We start from the raw sequence: 19,483 nt of genomic DNA, 5'->3' as shown, positions 1-19,483 counted from the left end.
CATATTCAAGTGATGATTTAAAGTGGATGGTGGCATATTAGTAATCTACTGTCTTTAAAATATTCATTTCCCTGCCTTACATCTTAGAAATAGATTCAATTTATCATGACATTAGAGATTCTTACATTATCATTATGAGACCTTTTTTTTATATTATTATGTTAGTCGCCATACAGTATTTCATTAGCTTTTGATGTAGTGTTCCATGATTCATTGTTTGCATATAACACCTAGGGCTCATTGCAATTCGTGCCCTCCTTAATACCCATCACCGGGCTAACCTATCCCTCCACCCTCTCCCTTCTGAAACCCTCTGTTTGTTTCCTGGAGTCCATAGTCTCTTATGGTTCATCTCTCCCTCTGATTCCCCCCCCCCTTTGTTTTTCCCTTCCTTCTCCTAATGTCCTCCGTACTATTCTTTATGAGATCCTTAATTCATTATTATTATTGAGGAACAGAATTATAATGGAAAATTTAGCAAATACAGAAAAAGAAAGAAATACAAATTTCCCATACCTTTCAGTATCAATGACATGGACATTTTGGTTTCTGTTCTATTCTTTCAGTCTTTGTTTTACGTGTGCTTGGTTTGGTTTGGTTTGGTTTTCATAGAAATAGAATTCTAAGGTACCTAATATTTTGTAATTTGCCTTTTTCCCTTAATATTAGATCTTTAACATTTTTCTATTTCTTTAATATTTATATCTCATTTAATGATTGCATATATCTTATCATCTGGATGCTTATTATTTACATTGTTTTTAGAATTGTTTTAACTTCTGTTGCTATAAATAATAGTCTGTTATGAACACAGATGTACAGCCTACTTACAGACATGAGCAATAATTTTCCTAGGATATTAAAAGTAGAACTTCTGATAAGTAGAATGTTTTTATGAACTGATCAATAATTTAAGTGAATCTGTAAGTATGTACATATACACCCATAAATAAGTTGTTTTCCAAGTTGTACTCAAAAGTTTATGGGGGAAAATGAATTTTTATCAGCCTGTCACCTTTGGAGAGCTAAGATTACGTACTATATCATGTATTTCTTCTCCAGTGCAATCAATATAGAGTTCTCACTGCTACTGTCCCCAACAGAACATCGACACAATGTTGGGACTGAAGTGTTCTGAACAAAAATATTTTATTAGCAATACATAAGGCACACCAATTGTGTGTATTATACTGCCTTAAGGTAACATAAATAAATAATTATTTTCTATTCCTCCTTTGAATTAATGTTAAATTCTCTTCAGTAAGACTGTTTCTTTGATCCATGATCACCTACACTATCTGCATATGGTGAACCACATTTATGAATAAGGTAGTATTTCAAGGCCGAAGCAGACTTAACAAAACTCTTCTGGCCTACAATCTACCAGGCTCCTGCCCTCCAACTCACATGTTGTTCAGGAAGGAGCCTGGGGACTGGGGCAGGAAAGAAAAGGGACTGGTTCTCACTTTTGGTCATAGGCTACTCTGCCCCGTGGGGAGGGTCAAGGAGGGAGCCCGTGATTCTTCACTGGGGAAGAGGATGCTGGCAAGAACTGTTTAGGTACAGAGAATGCAATTACATGAAAATGTACTGAAGTGTTTGAAAAGTTTAAAGCTCACAGTCTTGAGCTGATTCTCTTCTCCATCATCTCCTGCATGATCATGAGAGAGAGCCCTCAGGAGACCAGTTCTTTTTAATCCGAGAGGGAAATCCTTTGAATAAGAGAGTATTTCTAAAGAGTAAAAAACGGCCTTTGAAAATGACTCATAAAGAAGTAAACTCTGAGAAATAGCAGATTGGGGCTTTTTCCTCCATATTTTTGTTGTTCAGATAGGATTAAGTAATGAGCAGTACCTAATAGGATGAGAGCACTTGAGTCCTTAAGAAATCATCTCGTCTCTCGAATCACTGATTTATACACAGATGGCAACTCTGAGGTGTTCAGCACAACCAAGTTTAGAACACAGGTCTCCTAGTCATTTTCCTTATGATTCCTCTGCTAACATAAATCACACAAGGCAACAGATCAGATCAACGGAGGACCTACCTCCTCAGCATTAACCCTTAAGGATTTGGCACAGTTCCCAGCCCCAGGCACAGACAGTGATCCTTGAGCCAACATCCTCAATCTGAATGACATACATACTTGATATGCAGAGAAAACCCTCCAATTTCAGTCAATCTAAGAGTCACAACTTCTGCCATTGTCCCAGAATTATTCATGCAGAACAGATATGATAGGGTCAAATTTTTACCCCTCTTAATGATTTCTATTCAAACTTTTTTTCTTCTGAAGAGATCTTTGTTTTAATAAGTAGGCAGAGGCAGAAGTCTCATTGAATAACCTGTCAATTGTATGAACCAATTCTGATTGAGAATTACAGTTTCACTGAAGACACTGAATGTTACTTGGCTTAGTTGACAAAGTACAGTTGTTTTAGATACTTTCAACAATGGCTCCTTGAATCCACAGCAAAATATTCTGAGAAAGATATTAGAAAGGAAGTCTCAAGTATCAAGAAATCAAAAGATTATAATTTTCTTCATATGAGTACATATGGCCTAGCCAAATGATTTTGTCAGTTGATAGTTATTTTTTTCTTTTAAATGGAAAAGGTTGAAGTGTTTCTGTAATATTTTTCTTTCTGCAGTTTAGTCATTTGGCCATTTGGGGAAGCATAATTATATGGCTGGTGTTTTTTGCAATTTACTCCTTCTTATGGCCCACCATTCCTATTGCTCCTGAAATGGCAGGACAGGTTAGTTTTACTAATTGTCAGTGGTGAGTATACTTTACATTCCTCTTGAAAACTTATGTTTGTTAATAATAAAAGCTTATGTTATCTACTCTCACAGTAATTTGGGAAGAAGAGATAAAATCAATGCAATCAGAAATAGTTGGTGATCCAACTAGATTCTGGTTGATGTTTTAGTTAGATATTATTTTATCTAAAATCTCATTACTTCAAACTATATATGTTAACCATGGTTTCCAAAATTTTTATCTTTTGTGCATAACTAATAAAAGCTATAATCACTTCAGAATCATCCCAAATAGCTAATATTGTATTTTTCATGTAATGTGCTATGTGCTATTTGGTACTTGGACAGGATGCATGGCAACTAAGAAAACATTTTTATTTGAAATGTTTAACCAGAATAGACATTCCTTGGAGCTCCAGAAGCTCTAGCTCCTAAATATTTTAAAGTCTCAGAAAATGTTATTTCATATTTGTTAAACCTTAGAGGTGATATAGTTTTTAGACTTTTACAATTATTTCCATATTTCTAAATTCTACTTTGTCTATACTTATAATGGGGGATTAGGCCTATGACGCTTACAAAATGGATCACAGAATTACATGATTGTAGGACTAGAAATAGCCTTGGTTCAAAGGCAGTCAGTTACCAAATAGAGCAACACAGGTTCAGAGTTGCCCAGTTCAATCCTTGTCTGTCTACCTGTCTGTCATACTCACTGTCTTTCTCTGTGGGAACAAGAGATGACCCTTGTACCCCTGGCCTGTGTCAGGTCAATTCTCAGGAAATAAGAATTCTAAGAGACTTACTGTTTCAGCCATGGCTGAGTGGCCAATATTGGAAAAGCCTGACAAAAGCAACTCTAAAAACTGAACAAGGTATAAGAATTGTTTGAAGACATTGGCTAGAAACCAACAGAGGTAACACTTGAGGATATGATTCTTGAAAGAAAGGAAGCCTTTTCCTTCCTTATCCTGGCATCTTCCCTATGAGTATTTCTTAGCTTGCAGTACAAGAAAAGGAGCCCAAAGTTAATGTACTGATCTTACTGGGAGGAGGAGGTAGACTTCAGAGTCCCAGGCTGCTGAAATGCCTGTACTTTAGGGACAAAACCCCCAAGAAGATATAGCCATGGAAAAGTGAGAGGCATAAGCACAGTACCAGGGAAAGATTTTGATAGGGCCAAGGGTAGTTTGAAGCTTTGTTTTGACCATAACTATCATGGCCTTATTCCCAGGGTGTAGTACTCTCTTAATTTGAGGCATTTACTTCTAGGGCATGGCTTTTTTGGGATCTCAAAAAGACACTGGATGTTTACCAACTCATTCCCATTTGGCAAGACTTAAACTACAATCTGTGTCTCGCCAACATTGGGTGGGCACCAAGTCTTGCTTGGTTTTTCAACCTGATGCTTTTTGCTGAGTCTCTGAAAGTCTCAACCTACACATGCACTGTTTAAAAGTCAGTCCAGAGGTGCTTGGGTGGCTCAGTCTGTTAAGCGCCTGCCTTTGGCTCAAGTCATGATCTCAGGGTCTTGGAATCAAGCCCCACATTTGGCTCCCTGCTCAGCGGGGAGTCTGCTTCTCCCTCTCCCTCTGCCTGCTGCTCCCCTTGCTTGTGCTCTCTCTCTGTCAAATAAATAAATAAAATCTTAAAAAAAAATTAAAAGTGGGGCACCTGGGTGGCTCAGTCATTAAGCGTCTGCCTTCCACTCAGGTCATGATCCCAGGGTCCTGGGATCGAGCCCCGTGTCAGACTGCCTGCTTAGAGGAAAGCCTGCTTCTTCCTCTCCCACTCCCCCTGCTGGTGTTCCCTCTCTTGCTGTGTCTCTCTCTGTCCAATAAATAAATAAAATCTTAAAAAAAATTGAAAGTCAGTCCAGGAGTTAAGGGCAATTGACATAGTTCATTTATATGTCAAAGAGGAAATTGGACATTATGAACGAAATGAAAACAAAAACATGACATATCAAAATTTATATAATGCAGATATAATTCTTAGAGGGAAGTTTTAGCACTATGTCTGTAAAGAATGTTTTCAAATAAATAGCTCTAGCTTTCCACATTAAGAAACCAGAAAAAGGACAAATGAAACCCAAACTGAGGAGAAGAAAGCAAATAATAAAATAAAATGACCAAATTATACAGTGGGCAAAATATTCAAATAGATACTTCACCAAAGAATATATATGAATAACAAAGCAAATGAAAAGATGCTCAACGTCATTAGTTATGAGGTAAATGCAAACTAAAACCAAGAGATAGTGACACACCACTATTAGCATGGCTAAAATGATAAAAATATCAACACCAAGTGTTGCTGGGGATGTGGAGCAATCACAGCTCTCATATGCTGCTATAAGAATGTAAAACGGTGTACAACTCCTTTGGAAAGCAGTTGGGCAGTTTCATAAAAGTGTAATGTACATATGCCATAAGACCCTCTCATTCCACTCCCTGTGAAAGCATATGTCCACACAAAGACTTGAACATGAGCATTCATAACAACTTTGTTTACAATGGCCAAGACTAGAAACAACCTAAAAGTGCATTGACAGGTGAATGAAAAGACAATCACCATACAATAGAATATTATTTAGCAATAAAAAGGAAAAAAAAAAAAACCTATTGACACATACAACAACATGAATGGCTCTCAAAATAATTCAGAGAAATAAACCAAGCCAAAAAGTTTACAAACTGTATGTATCTGTTTATAAAAATTCCCAACAAATTTATAGTGGCAGAAAGTGGGTCAGAGGTTAACTGGAGACAGAGTGGTGGGTGGTACATGGCAGGGAAGGGCAGGAAGGAATGCTTACATTGCAGGATAAGGAGACTCCTGGGGTGCCAGATATGTTCTTGATTGTGGTAATGATCTTATGAACATAATGTATGTCAAACTTATCAAATTGTTCACTTCAAATATGTTCAATTTATTGTAAGCCAGTCATGCCTTGATAAAGCTTCTTTAAATAATAAAATATTTAAATGAGCCCTAATTCATAAGTATGGTGGAAGAAGTACTGTAGTAAGGGAATGGTGATAAGCTCATTTTGTCCCCATTTTAGGAAAGAATATTTATATTGTCATAAATTCTGTATTAAAATTGAGAATTTTAGTGAAAAACAGAGCTTTCCCCCTAAGATCAGGAACAAGACAAGCATGTCCACTCTCACCACTTCTATTCAACATAGTACTAGAAGTCCCAGCCACAGCAATCAGACAAAAAAAAAGAAATAAAAGGTACGCAAATTGGTAAGGAAGAAGTAAAACTGTCACTATTTGCAAATGACATGATACTATATATAGAAAACCCTAAAGACTCCACCAAAAAAACTACTGGAACTGATAAATGAATTCAGTAAGGTCACAGGATACAAAGTCAATATATAGAAATCAGTTGCATTTCTATACACTAATAATGAAGTAGCAGAAAGAGAAATTAAGAAAACGATCCATTTACAATTGCACCAAAAATAATAAAATACCTAGGAATAAACTTAACCAAGGAGGTGATAGGTCCTTACTCTGAAAAACTATAAAACACAGATGAAAGAAATTAAAGATGACAAACAAATGGGAAGATATCCCATGCTTATGGATTGGGAGAACAAATGTTAAAATGTCTGTATTACCCAAAGCAATCAACACATTTAATGCAATCCCTATCAAAATATCAATGGCATTTTTCACAGAACTAGAGCAATAATCCTAAAATTTGTATGGAACTGCAAAGACTCTGAATAGCCAAAGCAATATTGAGAAAGAAGAACAGGGGCACATGGATGGCTCAGTGGGTTAAGCATCTGACTCTTGATTTCAGCTCAGGTCACAATGTCACGGTTGTGAAATTGAGCCCCATGTTGAGCTCCATGCTGTTTGTGGAACCTGTTTAAGATTCTCTCACTCCCTCTCTTCCCCACCCCAGCTCTTTCTGTCTCTCTCTAAAATAAAGAAAAAAAAAGAACAAACCCAGAAGTATCACAATCCCAGATTTCAAGATACTACAAATCTATAGTAATCAAAGCAGTATGGTACTGGCACAAAAATAAACACATAGATCAATGGAACAGAATAGAGAACCCAGAAATAAACTCATTATTATATGGTCAATCAATCTTCAACAAAGGAGACAAGAATATGCAATGGGAAAAAGACACTCCCATCAACAAATGTTAGGAAAATTGGATGGTTACATGAATGAAACTGCAACACTTTTTACACCATACACAAAAATAAACTAAAATTGACTATTTTTAAAGATTATTTTTTTCCTTTGAATGGGCCATACTTTCCTATTTCTTTGTATGTCATGAATTTTTTGTTGAACACTGGAAATTTAAATCTAATAATGTGGTAATTCTGGAAATAAGATTTTCCCTCTTCCCAGGGTTTGCTGGGTTTTGTTATTTTTTTGTTTATTGTAGGCTGCCTCTGTGCTGAGGATCAACATGAGGTATACATTCAATGTCCTCTTAGGTCTTTTCTGGACTTCTCCCTGGGCACAAGTGGTCACTTTTTAATTTTACTTGTATATATAGCTGTTTTTGAATGTCCTAGTTTTAAATATTCCTGGCTCCTAAAGGGGGAAAAAGTGAAAAAAAGTGGAGAGGAAACAGTGTTCTGGTGCCTTAACGCCCTCTGAAGTCACTTTTGCCAGAGGGGAGGGGCTTGGACCAATGCGGGAATGTACAACACTTTCTGTCTGCCTCTTTGCATTTCTGTGACCAGAAGCAGCAATCAGTGATCAAAGACCTCCAATATTTGAATAACAGGTTCCTTTCCCCCAGCAAGTTTCCCCTAACCTGTATGCAAAATGCTCCAGAAATATGTGCCCCCTGCCTGGGTCGATGTGTCGCTGCTACTGTGTTAAGAGCTGAAATTGACCAAAGCTAAACACAATTTACTATGCAAGTCATCCCCTAGAATATTCAAGCCTTCAACAGATTCCACAATTCAAAAACAGAAACATTCTATGAGTGCAGTTTTGTTGTCTAGGGGGGAGACAGATCCCCATTACTGCTTATTTTGCCATCATCCTAGAATCCTGTTACATTTATTTCTGCTCTAATCTTTATTATTTCCTTCCTTTTGGTTGTAGGCTTAGTTGTTCTTGTTTTTCTAGTGTAACTACCATCTATCACCATATGATGTTATTATGATACCCTTGACTATATTCACTGTGCTATACCTTTATTTATTCATTCCGTAACTGGAAGCCTATACCTTCCACTCCTCTTTACCCATTTCACCAATCCTCCCACCCCCAACCCTCAGTCAACCACCAGTTCTCTGTATTTATGGACCTGTTTCTTTTGTTTATTCATTTGTTTTAAGATTCCATATGTAAGTCAAATCATATGGTATTTGTCTTTGTCTGATGTGTTTCACTTAGCATAATACTTTCTAGGTCCATCTGTGACGTCATAAATGGCAAGATATTCTTTTTATGGCTGAGTAATAGTCCATTGTGTGTGTGTGTGTGTGTGTGTGTGTTTAACATGGACCACTTCTTCTTTATCCATTCATCTTTTGATGGACACTTAAATTGAATCCATATCTTGGCTATTGTAAATGCTGCTGCCATAAATATAGGGGCGCATATATCTTTTTGAATTACTATTTTCTTTTTCTTTGGTTAAATACCCAGTAGTGGAATTACTGAATCATATAGCTTTGTTTTGTTATTTTTTTTAATTTTTGAGGAACCTCCGTACTGTTTTCCATAGTACCTGCACCAATTTACATTCCTGACAGTGCCTGAGGATGCCTTTTTCTCCATATCTCACCAGCATTAGTTATTTTTTGTTTTAATTCTAGCCATTCTGACAGGTATAAGGTATGGTTTTGACATGCATTTCTCTGACGATTAGGGATGTTGGGCATCCTTTCACGTGTCTATTGGCTATCTGCAAATCTTCCTTAGAAAAATGTCTATTTGGGTCCTCTGCCCATTTTTAGTTGAAATCTTTCTTTCTTTCTTTCTTTCTTTCTTTCTTTCTTTCTTTCTTTCTTTCTTTCTTTCTCTTTCTTCTTTCTTTCTTTCTTTTTTTGGTGTTGACTTCTATACGTTCTTTATATATTTTGGATGTTAACTTCTGATTGGATATATAATTTGCAAATATCTCACATTCAGTAGGTTGTCTCTTTGCTTTGTGGCCCAAGATGTGATCTATTCTGTAGAGTGCTCCATGTACTGGAGAGGGATGTGTATTCTTGTGCTGTTGGATCAAATGTTCAATATGTGTCTATAAGGTCCATTTTGTCTGTTGTGTTATTCAGGTAAGCTGTTTCCCTATTGATTTTTCTGTGCAAATGATCTATCCATTTTGTTGAAAGTGGCGTATTGAATTCCTACTATTGTTATATTGCTCTGACTCCCCCCCCCCTTCAGTTTTGTTAGTATCTGGTTTAAATATTTAGGTGCACCAATGTCGGGTGCAAATAAACTTACAATTCTTATATCCTCTTAATGAATTGACCTCCAAACTATATAGTGACCTTCTTTGTCTCTTATGACTAATTTCGCCAGAATGTCATTTTATCTAATATAAGTATAGCCACTCCTGCTCTCTTTTGGTTACCATTTACTTGTACTATCTTTTTCAATACCTTTACTTTGTGCCTATGTGTCCTTAAAGATGAAGTGAGTCTCTTATCAGCAGCATATTGTTAGATCTCTTTTTTTTAGATTTTATTTATTTGAGAGAGAGAGAGAGTGAGAGAGAGAGAGACATGCACGAGTCGGGGGGAGGGGCAGAGAGAGAGGGGAAAAATAGACTCCCTACTGAGCAGGGAGCTCAACGCAGGGCTCAATCCCAGGACCCCAGATCATGACCTGAGCTGAGGGCAGACGTTTAACTGACTGAGCCACCCAGGCACACCTGGATCTTATTTTTTTATCCAGTCACTCACTCTATGTCTTTTGATTGGAGAATTTAACCATTTACATTTAAAGTAATTACTGATAGGTAAAGACTTACTATTGCCATTTTAACAAATTTATCATTCTCACAGTTCCTAAAGATAAGGTACAGAATGCCACAAAGGGCCACATGGGAAAGATATCAGGGTGGTCAGGAGGCAGAACATAGGAGCTGGAGAGCACTTAGGCCTTGCTTTTGTTGGGGTTTCCATGGGAAAAGTAAGGCAGAGCAGGGCAAACAGTCCAGGAATGGTTAGTTTGAATGATTTTTGCAGGCTTTGGGGTAGAGTTGGTCTCTAGTTGGCTGGTTCCTGGTTCAGGGATGATTACTGCAAAGGAATATTGCCTCCTGGGTTATATGGGCCAGATAGAGGAAATAGGGCTGTGGATTTAACCGTTTAGTTTGCAGTTGAGATTTTACTATCTTTAAGAACAGACCAGCCCTGGGAGGAGTAGTCTCCAGATAGGAAGGTTTTTTAAGATGTTGAAATATTAGAATATACAGAAAACTAAAAATATATATACAATTCAGAAACTTACCCAGTCTCAAGTCAGTACAGTCCTTACTGAATTAAAGTGATCTGTTAGTTACCAATTAATCTGTGAGGCAGAGAAAAGAGTGAATTTTTCCAGGGGACTATAATGGCATAATTGCCTTCCACACAATGTCTGGAAGTTAAATAAAGTTGTATTGCTAGGTAATATAAGGTTGAACCACTCTTGCATTCCTGAGATACAACTTATTTGATCAAAATATTTATTTGGTTGTTTATAGAATATACAATTAAATTAAGCTAACTAGAGTTAGGTTTTATGTACTTACAGTGATTTAGTAGTTCTAGACTCTATGACTGCATCCATACCTGTATCTCTAGGTTTTTGTGGAAGAGAAAGGAAACTGAAAGTTACACTTGGTACCCAATACTGACAAACTAAAAGATTCCTATTTAAATACTCTTTATTTCGGTTTATTTGCAGGTCAATATGGTCCTGGCTTGTCCACACTTCTGGCTGGGTTTTTTCATAGTCCCCATTGTGTGCCTGATTCTAAATTTAATATGGAAATCGTAAGTTGAAAAATGAAGTAGTAACCAAAAGATATGTTGTCATGGTTAATTGTCCTTTTCCAATTATATGGTTTTCAAATTAAATTAAAATTTTAAATCTGCCATTTTATGAATATTAAAAGTCATGGAACTTTTAGAGGAAGTGAATGTCCTCCTCCTTTGCCACTGATTTACCAACAATCAATTTAGGGGAAAAAAAAGATGGCATCAAAATTCACGAGAGGTAAAATCTGTAATGATATTACCTAGTTCATGATTTTTTTCTGATCCATTTACTCTTTAGAAGTGGGACTTATATAACTTCTATTCACTTTAGAGGAACCAAAACCTGATGCCAAAGGATCACAGATTAAAAGCTAATAATAGAACAAGAAATAGGAGGGAGATGTTCAAATTAGAAAGACATTCTTCACTTTTTAAAAACATTTGGAATAAGACTCTGTCAAATATAGTTGTCTTTCTCTGCTTGACTTATTTCACTGAATTATTTCACATTTTTGCTTAATTTTTACTTAAGTGTCTTCCTGGAATTGTACCAAGATTTTTAAATCATTCTGGAACATAGAATATTTTATCAGCAGGAAATACAAATAGATTAGTAAAGGAAACAGACATACTGAGGCTAAAAACAAAACGGAGCCAAAAGAACTGCCCCTAAAAGCCTAGTGGCTTTAGTGGCAGCATTTTACAGCAACCCTAACAAATGAACTTGGTTGTGCTGTGAGTGAGTATATGGCAGTTCATTTAAAAATGCCACCACAGATAAATAATTCAACATTACTTTAGGTATGTGGGGTCTTTTCTGGTTCTATGCAAATTGTAGGATTGTTTAGCTCTCTGAAAAATGGTGGTATTTTGATAGGGATTGCACTGAATGCGTAGATTGCTTTGTAGTATAAACATTTTAAAAGTATTTGTTTTCCGGTCCATGAGCATAGAATGTTTTTTCCGTTTCTTTGTGTCATTTTCAATTTCTTTCACAAGTGTTCTATAGTTTTTAGAGTACAAATCTTTTACTTCTTTGGTTAGCTTTACTCTTGGGTATCTTATGGGTTTTGATGCAATTGTAAATGGTATAATTCCTTGACTCCTCTTCCTGCTGCTTCATTATTGGTGTACAGAAATGCAACAGATTTCTGTACATTGATTTTATATCCTGTGACTTTGCTGAATTCATATATCAGTTCTAGCAATTTTTTGGTGGAGTCTTTCAGGTTTTCCACATGGAGTATCATGTCGTTTGCAAATAGTGAACGTTTGACTTCTTCCTTGCCTATTTGGATGCGTTTTATTTATTTCTGTTGCATGATTGCTGAGGCTAGGACTTTCAGTACTAGGTTAAATAACAGTGATGAGAGTAGACATCCCTGTCTTGTTCCTGACTGTAGAGGAAAAGCTCTCAGTTTTTCCCCATTGAGGATGATATTAGCTTTGGTTCTTTCATATATGGCCTTTATGATATTGAGTTATGTTACCTTTATCCCTACTTTGTTGAGGGTTTTTATCAAGAATGGGTGTTGTATTTTGTCAAATGCTTTTTCTGAATCTATTCAGAGGATCATATGGTTCTTATCCTTTCTTTTATTAATGTGGTATATCATATTGATTGATTTGTGAATATTGAACCATCCCTGCAGCCTAAGAATAAATCCCACTTGATTGCGGTAAATAATTCCTTCAATATACTGTTGGATTCAATTTGCTAGTATCTTGTTGAGAATTATTGTATCCATGATCATCAAGGATATTGGCCTATAGTTCTCTTTTTTAATGGGGTCTTTGTCTGGTTTTGGAATCAAGGTAATGCTGGTCTCGTAAAATGAGTTTGGAAATTTTCCTTCCATTCCTATTTTTTGGAATAGCTCGAGAAGAATAGGTACTAATTCTTCTTTAGATGTCTGGTAAAATTCCCCTGGGAAGCCATCTGGCCCTGGACTCTTGTTTGTTGAGAGATTTTTGATTACAGATTCAATTTCTTTGCTGGTTATGGGTCTGTTCAAATTTTCTATTTTTTCCTGTTTCTGTTTTGCTAGTTTATATGTTTCTAGGAATTTATCTATTTCTTTCAGATTGCCCAATTTGTTGGCATATAATTATTCATAATATTATCTTATTATTGTTTATATTTCTCTGGTGTTGGTTGTCATCTCTCATCTTTCATTTGTGATTTTATTTATTTGGGTCCTTTCTTTTTCTTTTTGATAAGTTTGGCTAGGGGTTTATCAGTTTTGTTAATTCTTTCAAAGGACCAGCTCTTAGATTCATTGATCTGTTTTACTGGGGTTTTTTGTTTGTTTGTCTCTATATCATAATTTATTTCTCCACTAATCTTTATAATTTTCCTTCTTCTGCTGGCTTTAGGCTTTATCTGCTGTTCCTTTTCTAGTTCCTTTAGGTGTAAGGTTAGGTTGTGTGTTTAAGACTTCTCTTGCTTCTTGAGGTAGACCTGTATTGCTAAGTACTTCCCTCTTATGACCGCCTTTGCTGCATCCCAAAGGTTCCGGACTATCATGTTTTCATTTTCATTTGCTTCTATGTATTTTTTTTATTCTTCCTTAATTTCCTAGTTAACCCATGCATTCTTTAGTAGGATGTTCTTTAACCTCCATGTATTTGTGGTCTTTCCAAATTTTTTCTTGTGGTTAGCGTCAAGTTTCATAGTGTTGTGGTCTGAAAATATGCACAGTATGATCTCAATCTTTTCATACTTGTTGAGGCCTGATTCGTGACCCAGTATGTGATCTATTCTGGAGAATGTTCCATGTGAACTTAAAAAGAAAGTGTATTCACTGCTTTGGGATAAAGTGTTCTGAATGTATCTTCTAAGTCCATCTGGTCCAGTGTGTCATTCAAAGCCATTGTTTCCTTGTTGATTTTCTGCTTAGATGATCTGTCCATTGTTGTAAGAGGGGTGTTAACGTCCCCTACTATTATTGTATTATTATCAATGAGTTCCTTTATGTTTGTTATTGATTTATAAATTTTGGTGTTCCCAAGTTGGGGGCATAAATATTTACAATTGCTAGATCTTCTTTTTGGATAGACCCCTTTATTATGGTTTATTATGATATAGTACTCTTCTTCATCTCTTGTTACAGTCTTTGATTTAAAATCTAGTTTGTCTGATATAAGTATGGCTACACTGGCTTTATTTTGATGTCCATTAACATGATAGATGGTTCCCCATCCCCTCACTTTCTATCTGAAGGTGTCTTTAGGTCTGAAATGATTCTCTTGGGTGGCTCAGTTGGTTAAATGTCTGCCTTTGGCTTGGGTCATGATCCCAGGGTCCTGAGATTGAGCCCTGTGTTGGGCTCTCTGCTCAGTGGGGAGTCTTCTTCTCTTTCTCCCTCTGCTTTCCCCCCTACCCCACCCCGCTCATGCTCTCTCTCACTTGCTCTGCACTCTCAAATAAATAAATAAAATCTTTAAAAAAATAAAAAGATTCTTTTGCAGGCAGCATATAGATAGGTCTCGGTTTTTTATTTCTTTTGACATGATGACCCTATGTCTTTTGACTGGAGCATTTAGTCCATTTACATCTAGAGTGATTATTGATAGATATGAATTTAGTGCCATTATATTACCTATAAAGTCATTGTTTCTGGAAATTTTCTCTGTTCCTTTCTAGTCTTTGTTGCTTTTGGTCTTTCTTTTCCACTCAAAGAGCCCCTTTAATATTTCTTGCAGGGCTGATTTAGTGGCCACGAACTCAGTTTTTGTTTGTTTGGGAAACTCTCTCTCTCTCCTTCTATTATAAATGACAGCCTTACTGGATAAAGTATTCTTGGCTGCATATTTTTCCCATTCAGCACATTGAATAGATCATGCCACTCTCTTCTGGCTCGCCAGATTTCTATGGAGGGATCTGCTGCTAACCTGATTTGTCTTCCTGTTGTAGGTTAGGGATTTCTTTTCCCTTGCTGCTTTCAGGATTATTTCCTTATCTCTATGTTTTGCAAATTTTACTATGAAGTGTCTTGGTGTTAGCTGGCTTTTGTTGATTTTGATGGGAATTTTCTGTCTCTCTTGGATTCAGATGTCTGTTTCTTTCCCCAGGTTAGGGAAGTTTTTTAGCTATAATTTACTCAAATAAACCTTCTACCCCTTTTCTCTCTTCTTCTGGGACACCTATGATACGAATGTTATTACACACTATGGAGTCACTGACTTCCTTAAGTTTACATTTATGATCCAATATTTTTCTTTCCCTATTCTTTTCAGCTTCATTATCTTCCATAATTTTATCTTCTGTATCACTTCCTCTATCTATCTGCTTCTTGTGGTCATTACATCCAGTTGGATTTGCATCTTGGTTATAACATTTTTTATTTCAGCTTGACTAGTTTTAGGTGTTTTATCTCTGCAGTAAGTGTCTGTCTGGTTTCTTCTACACTTTTCTCAAGCATATCCTTATGATTTTTGTTTTAAATTCTGGTTCAGGCTTATTACTCATATCTATTTTGATTAGCTCCCTGGCTGTGACCTCTTCTTATTCTTTCTTTTGGGATTAATTCCTCTGTCTAGGTCTCTGCTTTTGTGTGTTAGGAAAGCCTGTAGTTGGTTCCATTTCCCCTAGAGTTGAAGCTTTGCAGCACTCTATTATCAGTAGACCTGGTGCATGCGGGAGGCGGGGACAGGGTGTTGGCCTTCTGGGGCAGGGTCCTGCTGCCGCTCTGGCTCTCGATCATACTTGCCCTATTTTAAAAAGGCACCTCCAGAACAAAAGGGGTCAGGGCTTGGTGTAAGCAGCTCAAGCCTCCACTGCATGCACCATGCTGCTCACTGGTCTGTCCCTGTTGATGGGAGGGGTAAAAAAATGGTGTCAGCCTGCTCTTCCCCGGAGAGGGGAGTTTACGCCTGCAGCTGTTCATAAAGCCCTCAAAGAAGAGTGAACAATCTCCCCTCTTGTGTCCCAGGCTTCTGTCAGATCCCTGCCTTCACCTCATCTGTGTCCAAGCCATCTGTCTGCCCTGTGTTGCAGTGTTCCTGTATTGTATCTCAGGCATGCAAGTGGGTTCCAAAACTCCAAATTTTGGGAATCGGGCACAGTGCAGATCACACTGATCTTCTGAGGGAGGCTCTTGCCATAGCCACCAGGCTATGGCTGGTGCTGCTTCGTTCCAGAAGAGCAGTCCTACTATCAAGCAAGGGCTTTGTTTTCATGGTAAAGCATAGCAAAAAGCCAGCATCCAGTTAGCTGCCCTCAGGAGGTATCTCTACTCATATGCTAATGAAGTCAGCTCAATGGTTCCCATTGGCTCTTTTGTCCCCTGAGAGGCAGTGTCACCTCTCCCAAATGCACTCCAAGAAGGGGAACTGTCTCCCAGTGTGATCCAGGGGATCCTCAGAGCACAATGTCAGCTTCTGGGCCTTAGTCTCCTTCTCCACAGTAACACTGCTATGCCCACCAGGTTCAACCCTGGCAATGGCACAGACTTCTAAAACTTCAGATTTTCATCTCCATTGCTTATAAAAACTTGTGATAATCAGCCCCTCTCATTTTTCTAGTCAATGGTTTTGGGGAAGTGTTTTTCTTGTGTAATCCCCTGTGTACTGCTCTCTGTCTTTGGGATAGGGCTCCCTCCCCTCTACAGCACCCATGAGTCTTTTCTCCCCCAGGTCACATCACTACACTTCTACCTTCCGCAATGTGGCCTCTTTTCTCCCTCTAGCTGTGCAGCTTGTTGTCTCAGTCCTCAGATCGATCTTCTGGGTGTTCAGAATGATTTGATAATTATCTAGCTGTGTTCAAGGGACAAGGCAAATATAAGGTCCTCCTCCTACTCCACCATTTTAACTCTTCCCTGATAGCTTCCTGTTTTTAGGGAGCAACTTAGAAAATTCCTTAAATTGAAGCATACCACTTAGATAAATATGTTTTTCTTCAGGTGCATGTTAGTATTTAGACTTATTAATTCTTTTATAATGCAATTTTAAAGTGTGTGGCATCACATTTTTTAATTTTTTTGTTCTAAAATTTGACCATTGACCTCTCTAATAATTTCTCCCAATCACCCAGTCTTCTTTCTTCCCATAATTTTCTGTCTTAACCAGCCTAAAATGTATAAACCAAATATTACTATCATCTCAAACTCTTTTGCACTTTTTTATTGTACTTATCTGTGGGTAAAAGCAGTCATGATTAACCATAAGTCCATGAGTTGTCTTCTGTGCCACTTCTCAACACCTGCCAAATCCCTACCAAGGCCATCATTGGCATGCTCCAGTCCATCTCTCACAGACCATGCCCACAATGCCTCTCCTTACTACAGGGCTTTCCTGTGGGGGGTTTCTTCTGTCCAGAATGCTCTCCCACACCCCCCTTTACTTACTTCCTTGGCCTCCTTTACCCCAGCTTAAATTCCACTTCCCTAGAGGAGCCTTCACTAAGACCCTTAACAAGCTTCTACCTCTGCCTCATACTGTAATTGTGTTATGTAGGTCCCCTTCCATCATACCTGTTCCCTTCTGACATGGCTCATTCATTTACTTGTCTGTTGTCTGTCTCTCTATATATGTTGGAAGTTTTATGGAAGTAGAGTAATATGTCTTTGACACCTAATTGTGTCTTGAAAAAATTTAAGGAATACATGAGTGGATGAATGATGAGTACCTGATTATAGATAAAGATAGAGACCCCAATGAAAATAAGTTGCCACAGAAATGGAGAGCATCTGTCTGGGTTGCTTTGCATGTTTCAAGTCAAATATACATACCTGATATATGAAGCTCTGACACATACACTCTGCCATTATAACTGCTATAAATGGCACAGTTAGTCCTAGGTGTGTCTGACTGATGTGAGGATTGGAGGTAGAACACAGCTGAAAATTTAAGAATCAAGATTGTGGAATAGTGACCATGGTAGAAAAAGTCATATGGAATCATGTCAGTCCTGTGAATCTTCAACTGTCTGGCTGCACTCATGCAGATTGACTCCTCCAGAGTCAGGGCCCTTTGTGGCTTAGACACACACTCAGATCTACAGACTTGCATGGAAGTCTGTGTTTGGGGAGGCTGGCTACTAATGGGCATTACCCAGCTCTGTCCAGTATCCCCTCTGGTAATGCTTCATAGCTACTAGGAAAATAGAGTCTGATTTCACATGGAGACTGGGCCCGCCGCATTGCCTCCCATCATATGACCTGTAGGTAAAGGATGTCCAGAGTTATCCAAAAGGGGAGAAATTGTTTCTTAGAGTGTGTAAAGCTCATGTGTTATGCTCTGTCTTTCCCACATAATACAGGATTAGAAATACCTGCAACAGAACATTACTAGAGGACATTCGGGAAATGGAAAGTAGCAGAGCTCAAGGACTTCATCCTCCTACAATATTTAAAAGGAGGTGAGGCTGTTCCCTTTATCCTGACTTTTGTTAAAAACCTGTTCTCCTCATTCTTTTATTATTTTTAAAGATTTATTTGTTTATTCCAGAGAGAGAGAGAGAGTGCTAGTGGGGGGAGGGGCAGAGGGCTAGACTCCCCAAACAGACTCCCCCCACCCCCCTGCCACTGAATGTGGAGCCTGATGCTGGGCTCCATCTCATGACCCATGAGATCATGACCTGAGCTGAAACCAAGCCGGATGCTTAACCAGCTGAGCCACCCAGGTGCTCCTGTTCTCATTCTTCCCACCTTTCCCTCCCAGGTACTTCCATACCGTCCATGATTTCCCCAAGCTTATTAAGTGTATGCCAAACAGACATCTTGAACTTCACATCCCCAGCAGCACAGGCTCCTATTCTGTCACACCAGCTTCCCCTAAGGTCCTCCTTTCAGTGGATGGCAACTTCATTCTTCTAGTTTCTTAGGCCAAAAATCTTGAGGTCACTCTCATATCCTCTTTCTGCTATCCCACACCCATCAAGTCAGAAAATCGTATTGCTCCTACCTCAAAGTAAACCGAGAATGAGATCGCCACTAACAATCTGTACCATCTTGCCCTGGTCCAGCACCTATCATCTTTCTTCTGGATTATTTCTGCTCTAGCCCTTCCCATAGCAATGAGAAGGAGGAGGGTTTGGCAGTGTAAATCAGACCACATCACTCCCTGCTCTCTGCCTTCCCATGTCCTCCCCTTTCACTCAGAAAAAGACAAGGCCCTTTCAGTGATTTACAGTGCCCTACACACTGCCCCTTCATACACACACACGCGCGCGCGCACACACACAACCAGTTTGAAATATCTCCTTATGGGATCCCTCTTACACTGTTGGTGGGAATGCAAGTTGGTACAGCCACTTTGGAAAACAGTGTGAAGGTCCCTTAAAAAGTTAAAAATTGAGCTACCCTATGACCCAGCCATTGCACTACTGGGTATTTACCCCAAAGATACAGATGTAGTGAAGAGAAGGGTCTTATGAACCCCAATGTTCATAGCAGCATTGTCCACAATAGCTAAATTGTGGATGGAGCTGAGACGCCCCTCAACAGATGACTGGATTAAGAAGATGTTGTCCATATATACAATGGAATATTACTCAGCCATCAGAAAGAATGATTACCCAACATTTGCAGCAACATGGGCAGGACTGGAGGAGATAATGCTAAGTGAAATAAGTAGAGAAAGACAATTATCATATGGTTTCACTCATTTATGGAACATAAGAAATAGTAGGAAGATTGGTAGGAGAAGGAAGGGAAGAATGAAGGGGGGTTAAACAAAAGGGGGAATGAACCATGAGAGACTATGGACTCTGGGAAACAAACTGAGGGCTTCAGAGGGGA

The 19,483-nt window shown here is 38.2% G+C and overlaps 1 protein-coding gene across 1 annotated transcript in view; it reads left to right on the top strand.

Annotated features, from left to right (window-relative positions):
* The window catches only part of LOC103664397 (phospholipid-transporting ATPase IB-like), a 184,665-nt gene extending 166,098 nt beyond the window's left edge, over positions 1 to 18,567 (top strand). Inside the window, exons 31-34 of the mRNA XM_008692279.2 lie at positions 2,652 to 2,759; positions 10,666 to 10,754; positions 18,004 to 18,102; positions 18,405 to 18,567. Of these exons, the coding sequence (XP_008690501.2) occupies positions 2,652 to 2,759; positions 10,666 to 10,754; positions 18,004 to 18,102; positions 18,405 to 18,567 (459 nt within the window). The remainder of the gene's footprint in view (positions 1 to 2,651; positions 2,760 to 10,665; positions 10,755 to 18,003; positions 18,103 to 18,404) is intronic.
* The last annotated feature ends 916 nt before the right edge of the window (positions 18,568 to 19,483 follow it).

Source organism: Ursus maritimus, unplaced genomic scaffold, assembly GCF_017311325.1.
Source record: "Ursus maritimus isolate PB19 unplaced genomic scaffold, ASM1731132v1 scaffold_10, whole genome shotgun sequence".
Lineage (NCBI taxonomy): Eukaryota > Metazoa > Chordata > Mammalia > Carnivora > Ursidae > Ursus > Ursus maritimus.
Note: the sequence above shows the minus strand (reverse complement) of the source record. Positions and strands in the feature narration are given on the sequence as shown.